The sequence below is a fragment of the Xylocopa sonorina genome, chromosome 4, assembly GCF_050948175.1.
Source record: "Xylocopa sonorina isolate GNS202 chromosome 4, iyXylSono1_principal, whole genome shotgun sequence".
NCBI lineage: Eukaryota > Metazoa > Arthropoda > Insecta > Hymenoptera > Apidae > Xylocopa > Xylocopa sonorina.
The window spans coordinates 5696294-5706394 of NC_135196.1; the positions used below are offsets into that span (position 1 = coordinate 5696294).

The 10101-nt window shown below is 43.4% G+C and overlaps 1 protein-coding gene across 4 annotated transcripts in view; it reads left to right on the top strand.

Moving 5' to 3' along the window:
- The window catches only part of Tfap-2 (transcription factor AP-2), a 215029-nt gene extending 208769 nt beyond the window's left edge, over positions 1-6260 (top strand). For all 4 annotated transcript variants that reach the window (XM_076894352.1, XM_076894349.1, XM_076894350.1 and 1 more), the window contains 3 exons: positions 4596-4737; positions 4893-5064; positions 5968-6260. In XM_076894352.1, coding sequence (XP_076750467.1) covers positions 4596-4737; positions 4893-5064; positions 5968-6105 — 452 coding nt within the window. In that variant the 3' untranslated portion in view covers positions 6106-6260. The remainder of the gene's footprint in view (positions 1-4595; positions 4738-4892; positions 5065-5967) is intronic.
- Positions 6261-10101: the final 3841 nt, after the last annotated feature.

Consider the following 10101-nt stretch of genomic DNA (forward strand, 5'->3'; position numbering starts at 1 on the left):
ACGCCCAAGCGACGAGCATAGTAAAGTCATCAGGTAAAAAGACCGATCGTTAATTCGCGAGTCACGTTGCTGATTCGCTCTCTCGTACGGCCGCGTGTACCAATCTGAGGCTCGCATCTGCAATCACCTCCGGCCAATCTGAGGTTCTCATCGTGCGTTCCGTTCGTCGCATTGAGTTGTCTCGTCGCGCGTCACTATCGTAGATTATCGTCCCCGATCGGCCGCGTTCCTCTCGTAGACGCCCAACGAGGATTTCGTAGACGATCCAATCGTGGTGTCCGTGATAATGAGAACCGTTCCGCTTTCCGAACATCCACGGGGGCCCCTCGAAGTTTCCTCGATTTCGGTACACGACTCTGCTCAGACTGGTTTTACCTTTCTCAGGTCGCTGTTGGATTTATTATACGAGATTATCCCGGATACGAAACGAGGCAGGGTGAATATGATTGATCTGCTCCACTTTTGTTTAGTGTGTCGCTCGCTGTGGTGTCCAAGAGGAGGAAAAAGAGCGCTCTGTCTAGGATTTCTTATTCGATTCGTCAGTGGGACTGTATATCACAGTTGCAATCGCTTTTATAATTGAATACATGGAAAGATCGTATTTTGTGTTTCAATCGAGTCGATAAAGTCGAGAGAAAAATTGAATCTACAGAGATCAGTCTCACTCGAGTTCGAAATCCCAAGAAAGAGACGATCGCAAAAGAACGAACGCGTACTACAAAAAAGTCGCGAAGTGATTCAATTAACAGTCTCGCAGCAACCCTTCAAACAAAAGCACGAAAATTAAAGAACGCCACACAGGGAAGATACTATCCGCTTCCGAAAACACAGTACTTTATTACGATAACACCAATAACAGAGTGATTGCGATAATAAAGTTTCAAATAAATGTCAGGGTAAATTAAAAGGCGGAGAGATCCGAGGGTGCTTTTACTCGCGCGCGTTCCGCCGCCGCGTTTCGTAAAAAGAAACGAGCCTGCGCGTCCAGCATCGATGTCTCCATAAACTAATCCCACGGGTAGCCACGGGTGACGCGCTCAGCCGCGCATCTCGAGGAGAGGAACGTGACGAAGATACTAATTCGACCGAAGGGAATTAAAAGAAGTTATGAAACGCGCGTCGAGCTCGTATGCAAATCGCGTGGCCTCTCTTCTCGAGCGAGAAGTCCCGTGGACGGTATTAAAAGCTGGCTGGAACGACCTGTTGCACTTTGCGGGTACACGTAACCGTGCACGGGGCTCGCGCGACCCTGCGTTCACGATTAGATCGTCGATAGTCGGTCCTGGTGACACGCGTTTAATCCAGGCCTCGCTCGGAAACGATCCTCTCGAGTTTACACGCGCGTGTTCCGCTGTACCGCGGCTCTTACACGAAGCTTATCGACTAAAGATGTTCCGATCCAGGTAAATACGGGTACGCAGTCGATGCTTTCGTTTAGATACTGGATGTTTGTGGTATCGATAGCTTTGGTTGCTTCTGCAAAAGGAAGCACTCGTACTGATACGAAAGTGGTATTATAAATTAATCAGGACAGTGAGTACGTTTCCAATGGGTTTTAAGTACTTTATATTTCTGTTAATAAAATATTTCAATACAATTGAAAATTTAAGAATGAAACTGTGTTAAGTATAATTTCATACAAATAAGTATTCATAACTTCCGTTTCGACATCCCTTTCCATCACTTTTGGATGCATTTGGAAAGGTGAAAGGCTTTTGTGACTGGCTTATTTGTAAGGGATGGAATATATGGTTTTTTAAAAGAAGAATTTGCTAGTTTTGTTATGAGGATGAGTCATGTCTCTTTTAGGGAGAATTTGGTGGGCTTTTGTAGATGGATCTTTCGTGAAGTTGGGAATTCACAGAGTTAAGGGTTTTCAGGGTTGGGGTGTTTCGAGGCCAAGGCATTTCAAGGCTGGGCTGCTGCAGGGTCAGAGTACTTTTGAGTTAGGTACCGTGGAATTTGGACATTTCAGGGCTGAAGGAATTTTGGGGTTAAGGCATTTCAGGGATGGGTACGACGTTAGCGCATCATCCACTAGCTTTCACGAAACGCAGCACCATACAGAACACACGGTCCCAAAAGTAAAGTCGCACGCTCTTGGCTACTGCGATTTCACATGGACAATAAAGAAACACAATAGCTCACCTTATAATTATTATACTATGGTGTTAACTATTTTTTGGAAGTAAGTTAGTCCAGTTTAACCCATAGTTCAGTTTTCGAGTTAACAGTGAGATAAAAAGACTGTTACGCGCTAAGTACTCACCTGTATTGTACTTAGGGATGGAAATTTCATAAGACGGTATTAAACAGAATATATAATACTTAATGAAATATATAAATATTTTTTAATCACTTAAATAATTATAATTATCCAAATATAAACAAATTATATATTCTTAATATGAAGCAGCAAGTTAATTCGACAAATTTCTATGGGTCATTTAAAAAATGATTGTAAAAACGTATGTATCAATGGATGAAGGACATGAAAATTGGTAGTCCATTTTACGACACGAAATTCTTACATTAGGCGTGTATATCTAGTTTGAAAACGCCCATTGAAGTAGATATCTTGTTGAAATAACAGCAAAGATACGAGAATCGATCGAATCTACTTTTCGAGCAAACAGAGGGGTAGTTTCTTCTTTAATCTCGTAATAATTGACAGATTGCTATAATTTCAAAAATTACGTTTCACTATAAACGAAATGGCAAGGCATTATGTAAATTACCATCCGTTACGAAGTGATTTTGTCATGTTTTCCGATACTTGCTTGCTCCGCGCAATTCACTGGCATCGCTCGTAGTGTACAGCAGGCTGGAAATGTTGGTTGCAAAATTCTCGAACCGCGCAGCGAGTGATATAACCGTTAAACAATAATTGCATCTCGCGTACGATTTATGTGGCACACCATGAACTACGCACGTACAATGTTACATACGAGCTTCTGCGGAATTGAAATACGTGCCAGAGTCGACCACGAGTTAGTAACGCCATGGAAAAACGATTTCTTAACTGTCTGCGTGCCTCCTGTGATCCAAAAGGTTCGCAAGCATTAAAACAGAGAAAGGTAAACGTAACACACTTTCAAGCTCCGCTCCTTTTACTTACCAACGTTAAACAGACTATTTAATTTAGAAATGTTGCAAATATGCCTAATATCCTGAGAGAACTTAAGAAATTAACAAAAACTGAAGACAATCAGACTTCAAACTGACACAGTCGCCATATCGAAGCTTCCAAAGCGTTCTATTCGAAGAGGGTGGCAGCAGAAATTCCCCAGAAAGGGTTGTAAACGCGGAACTATCAGCAGCAGTTTGCATACACTTTTCATCGTATATAATAGCTCGAGAAGAAAGGACAAAAGGAACTCGCGAAATTGGATAATTCGTTAACGCAGGTGGTACCTTGCGTTCCCGATTTCCCCAAGGCGAAACCCGACAAGCCTGCGGGTGGCTTCGCCCGGTTGTCGATAATAGCGCCTAGCGGGTCCGTTTCCATCTTGCACGAGACCCTGACTCTGGGTACCTAATTACCCGCCATCATCGTCGGTAATAAAGGACACGGAGAATGCAGGGGCAGCGAGTGCAACAGGGAAATCTAGAAAGGGGAGAAACGCACGCTGCTGCAGAGAAAGCACGTATGCTGTTTCATTATCGTAAATTAGTCCGTTCCTACCGGTGGAGAACAATCTTCTAACTGGCACGCGCGAAATGGCTTCCTAGAGTTCCGTTTTGGTGCAGGGAAACCGACAATCGCCAGCCAACAATCGCCATTCTCAACTGACAGTGCGCTCGTATTTTTTCAATTTGGTCGATCGTTCTATTATATATACTTTAGAAACAAGAGGAAGAGCGTGGTGCACAAAGTGCTCGGCTATTGAAGGGAGAATTTTAACGAATTATTTTATTAATTAAGATAAGGGAGGATTTGGAAGTAGGGAAATTATATTTGAGTTATCATTTTTTTGAGGATAATAAATTTAAAAATTCTTCATGTATGTGTTTACTAATGATGAGAAATTATAAACTAGTGCAGCGTGGATGTTGGCGACGTACAGAATTTTGTGACGTGTCACTTTATAAATGAAGCTGTAGTATTTAACAAAATTGCTACATTAAGTGATACACAACTTGATGTAAATTCTAAATAATATTAACCCAGCGATCTTTCATCGATCTTGAAACAGTTATCGTTACGCAAGTATCGCAAAGACAGATGATTTTACATTAGAAAAACGCCACAGGGATTCAAATAATCGTAGCTCAATAAAAATACCTGTTCCACGTAAATTTTATTACTCAATGAATTCGAATCGTTTGGCAGACGCCTGTTACACGGAACTGACCATACAAAAAACGAAACAAGCATCGGAAGGAGGAAAAGAAACGGCTACCTTATAAATGGACTTTTAATGGTCAAAAATGAGAATGTAACAGCCGCGTTCGAATAAGGAAAATTGTATTTTATCCCCGTTAAGTTAAGTTGCAAACGGGTGTTCGAAAAAAGATTCGCTGATTTACATACGACAGGTTGCGCAACCGGCGATCCTACGGCCAGGCGTTTTATTTCTTCTTTCTTTCCGCAGGAGAAGCCATTCACCTTGCCAGGGACTTCGGCTACGTTTGCGAAACCGAATTCCCTGCGAAACAAGTTGCCGAATACCTCAGCCGGCAGCATTGCGAACCGCAAGATTCCTACAGGAGAAAAGAACTTCTTCATGCCACCAAGTAAGAATTTATTTCCGTTTCGCGGCGCGAACAATGGCCGGGGGTTGGTGTACCGTGCGTGACTCGCGGGAGACCCCGTCGAAAGATGTACGTCCGCCGGATCGACCGACGCGTTCTCAGTTCCTCGATAATCCCCTGATTTACCATTATTGCAGACAAATCACCAAAGAGCTGATGGATCTTCTCAATCAAGACAGATCGCCGCTTTGCAACACGCGGCCGCAACATATCCTCGATCCAAGCATACAGAGACATTTAACGCACTTCTCTCTCATATCACACGGATTCGGAAGTCCCGCGATTGTAGCCGCTCTTACGGCGATACAGGTACTTCATGCTGTTTTATATTAAGTATCGAATCGAACTGTGTTTTACGAGAAAATAATAGAAACGATACGTGTTCTATTTTGCATGTAATTAACACTTTGCGCTCGGATGTTTTTTTGGGGAGACATCAGGGTTGATTAGTAATTGCGGAGGATAAACTTGTTCTATCGCAGGTTTTTCAGATATACATATTTCCCTGAAGTTTTCTATTTAAACGGAAACTTTCTAGTCTACTATTGCTAAGATATTGTTGTTTCACCAGTAGTTTTGCGCTCAGACGTTTTTTTGGGGAGACATCAGGGTTGATTAGTAATTGCGGAGGATAAACTTGTTCCATCGCAGGTTTTTCAGATATACATATTTCCCTGAAGTTTTCTATTTAAACGGAAACTTTCTAGTCTACTATTGCTAAGATATTGTTGTTTCAACAGTAGTTTTGCGCTCAGACATTTTTTTAGGGAGACATCAGGGTTGATTAGTAATTGCGGAGGATAAACATTTCAGATATACATATTTCTCTGAAGTTTTCTATTTCAATAGAAATTTTCTATTTTACCACTGTTAAGATATTGCTGTTTCAACAGTAGTTTCTATTGTTAACGTTCAGGAAGAAACCGGGTGCAAAGGGTTAAGATACATATGTGGATCGATTCGTTGTGCCACTCAAAACTGTAGATTACTCTATTTCACTTTATTCTATAAATTAAATTTAAATAGAGAATTGTTCACCCTATAAATATTACAACTTGGACTTTATTACTATACGCTTCGCACAGTTTTATATACCATGTACGTTCTATACAGATCTGTAGGTTTTCCACGAATGTATTAACATCCACAGTACACATGTAATTGTAATTATCCCCCAGTACGATGAATTTTAACTTCGAACCCTGATTGCAGAAGTTCCTAACCGAGTCGCTGAACCACCTAGAGAAGATGTACCCAGGCAACGGTAGCGGCGTGACAAGTAGTCAACAGTCGAGCCTCGACACGAACAAGAGCAAGGATGGGACGTTGATGAACGACATGAAGAAGTGACGCCCAGAGGACCCGCCTACCTCGAACGTGGTCACTTCAATCAGGCACTCCTGGCCGTACAACTGAGCTTTCGCGAGCTTCCGTTGATCGCGAACAGCTTCTGGTGGACCACTGAAACGACACGCACGTCCGCGCAGCCGCGAGCTCCATTGTATTAATCGAGAGAGAACAGAAAAAAAAAGAAGAAAAATAAAAATGAAAAAAAAAGAAGAAGAGAGAAGAGAACGCGTCGTTTTAGAAGAGCTCGCTGATAGCTATATGTAACGCGTGTGCGGATGTCCGTGTTCGCCGAGGTTGGCTGGTCGAAAGTGTTCTAGGCAAAATGAATGACGACAGGTCACGAGAAATGTGCAATCGCCGTTAGTCGATGACATCCACCAACGAGGACTCATCGCGGACCCCAGAGACCGAGGTCTCGATCGAACAGAATCGACTGGCAATGGGATATACACGAGACGCTATTATTCATTTCCGTTTCATTCAGCGAAGAGAACACACAGTCAGGGCACTCGTGTGTCGCGTCGAAAGGAACCTCGAGGAGAATTGGCTCGAGTATAAAATATAGAAGTAATCCTTGTTCCCCTCACTGCCTGTTCAGTTCATTGAAAACGCGCCTGTGCGTCGAGCGAGAAAGTGGAGCCTATCGATCGATTCGACGGGATCGTGTTCTCGCGTCGCGAATATCCATGCGATCGTCGTGGTTACGGAGTAACGTGAAATTTTCATCGATTACGTACGTCTTCCCCGTTTCTTCTTAACTCTAGATTACCCTCTCGTCGCGGCGCCATCGTCCTCCGAGCGGATCGATCGGGGGACGCGAGCGCGCGTTACGATTACTTGTGATAGGCTTAGCGTTAGTCCAAAAAAACGTTTGTGCAATCGTTACGATTTAATAACCGCAATGTTTCTCGCTAATTTTCACAGTCTATTTAGAGCGCAGCGCGTTTAAACGACGAGCAATCGACGCGTCATCGAAGTTGTCACCTTCAACCAACTCGATCGACCAACGATCGAACAACTTTCGCGTTCGAAACTCGACGATATCATTTTTCGAACACTTCCCGACTAAAGTAGTACAATTTTCGTATAAATATGATGTAACTGAAACAATAGCAGACATCGACAGCGATGGATCAAATGTTGCTCGTTACCGATCTAATAATGGAACGATTATAAATTGTTTTTTTTTTTTTCTTAATCTACGCGAAACTCGTCAGAGATTTCGTATTGTAAGATGATTTGGACGTAGTCAGAGGGATTCGTTTCCAGTTTCGTATGACGAGCGTAGAGGAATGCGATCGACGGTAGCTGGGTTCGAACGCCTCGGCTGTAGTCTGTTTTTGCAACTCGCGAATCGATCGATAATCGAGAGCGAGCACAGTGGTAGGACGGGAAGAGAACGAAGGAATAGGAGCGAGAAGAAGCGGATCGCGATAACCTTTACTTCTCCTCGTATAATTTTTGGGTCGACTATTTATATATTGCTCAAGCATCGTTATTCTTTGCTCATTACCGAGCGTCCGACATACGCGCGGTATCATTTATGACGCCGTTACGTAAGCGTTTAATATCGTCAGCGCAGTGATGTATCGCTCTCTATATCGCGGACAGCGTGTAATATAATTTAATATCTGCGACTGTGAACCCGTTTGCGAACCGTTCGACCAACTGAGTCCACCGATTCAACCCCGTTGAACTATTCTGAATCGCTTTATCGTCATCGTCGATTTCGATGTCACAAATTTACAGTTTCTTTCATTTCAACTGACATTCCTTCTAATCGATCGCCGCTGCAACTCGCGTTTTTCTGTTCATCATTGACCCCTTTAATTGCGAGTCCGTGACGTTCACGGCTGCGATGTATTAATACGTAAATCGATACGAATAATTGACGGTAATTAATCCGCTTTTATAATTTAAGCAACGTGTCAAACTCGACAACAATTTAATTAAGACACATTGATATTGCGAATACAGGCGAGACGTTTATTCTCTTAACTATTTTTCTCTCTTAGAGTGTTGAAAGCTGCTGTTGGATATTACAATCAAGTATTCTAAGAGGAAGTGCGATCGAAAGACAAAATATTATAATAATCATAGGAAAGTACATCAGGTTTCAACCAGAGAGAACGGAAAAACGTGGACTCAGTCGCGAAATGTACACCAATCACCGTTTACTGTTTGCATTTGTCATTTTCCCGCAAAGATTACCGCGACGATCTTCCATGGGGCGCGAAAGCACTCGATCTTGGCCGTGCCATGGAAGGTTAAACGCGAAAGCGTCGCAACGAACGAGGAAAAGGTGAGAATTACACGGGGGCGTGTGAGAACGTGCAACAGCCGTCCGAGGCTAAAGAAAAAGAAAAGTATTAATTTAGAGTCGTTATCTATCGCGTTAGTAGCCGACTAAGTTTTATTTAAATCAAAATACGGACGCACAGTGACGGGCTGAACGGTAATTAACCGTAGACGATCGTTCTTCAGACCACCAGCACCGATTACACACACACACCGAATTCTCGAACGATTTCGCGGTAGCCAAGCTAGGAGTTTCACGATACGAGATAGATTTCTCCATTCGCGTATTAAGAGACAATTCATTCGAACGCTCGAACACTTCCACATCGAGTTCATCACCGATTCATCCACGTAATAAAAGATTTTCCTCTTGAATTAGCTAGGGTTCGAGGTATTTGCCGCGCGAATTCTTCTCACTGACCATTTCCATTAGCGATATTCGATCAACTGCGTGATTTCACTCGAGAATCTTTCAGGATCTCTTAACACGATGATCGCTACGTAACGTTGCAACTCTCGAACGACGTATTCGACGCCCCGTTATCGCGCACTGTCCATCGACGTCGCGTTCTTGCCACGCGATTCGTATCTCCCGCGAATTCGTAGCGTGAATTCAGCGTGTACCACGATTTTACAAGGATCGCGTGTCCATTGGCTACGTGCGAGGATAGAGAGTGTTGCAGCAGCGTGTATCAAGACGCACCCGCGTTCCATCAACCGCGACGAACGATCTACGCTCGTTTCACGATTCGAACGATACGTTTTTCAGTCGACTGTTTCTTTGCGACGCGTATGAATTTTTGCGAAACGATCTGATCGATGTAACGCGTCGATTCTGGCGTCGATAACGATTTTTCGCGCGGATGCAGAGCGTTCGACCGACGAAATCGAACTTATTGGTTCTTGCCGAGTAGCTAGCAGGGTTGGTTTCCTCTTCGATAAAACAGTATACACGATGTTTACTTGTTTTGGTGAAACACGCGCTGTGGACAGAGCAATGTTTCGTATTCGATGTACAAGAACAAGTTGCATTACTTTAGATTTTGTTGTTACTGTATTGAATGACTCGTAGCGTCTACAAACAGCACCAGGAAGAGTTCCAAAGTCGAGGATACTCGTCACGACTTGTTACATTCCTCGTTTCACTAGTACCATAAATTACAATTCAATTTGTTACAGCACGCCTGCGTGTTATGATTTTTAGATAATTTGTATACGAAAAGTAACGATTTGTTTCGCTAGATGAATAGGTAGGGCCTCGAGAGGATCTCGCAGAGGGTCCTACGATCCCTCGTAGCCGACCCTGACGAGCTAACACCCGAAATCAACGAACCAGACACGTATTTCGCTCCGCGTTGCGATTTCCACGAATTTCGTTCGCGAAACACGAACAGCGGAACAAGACTTGCGCGCGTACCGTACGTCGGCTACCGACGAATTGAGAAGACAACGGATTAAAAAACGAGAAAAAGAAACGAAAAAAGCCCGAGGATCATTTCCAAGGATCATTTTCATCGTGCCAATGCGAATGTTGCCATTTGAGATGTGCCAATTAACGATATCGAGTTTAGAAACGTAAGAACGAGCGAGACTAGAGCCGCGAGCAGCCGAAGATGGCGAGATCGAACGAGCACCGAACGATTTCTGCCCTTCGCGGCTTCAGGAGGAGCACCTCGAGTTCTCGTTCAATCGTCGATA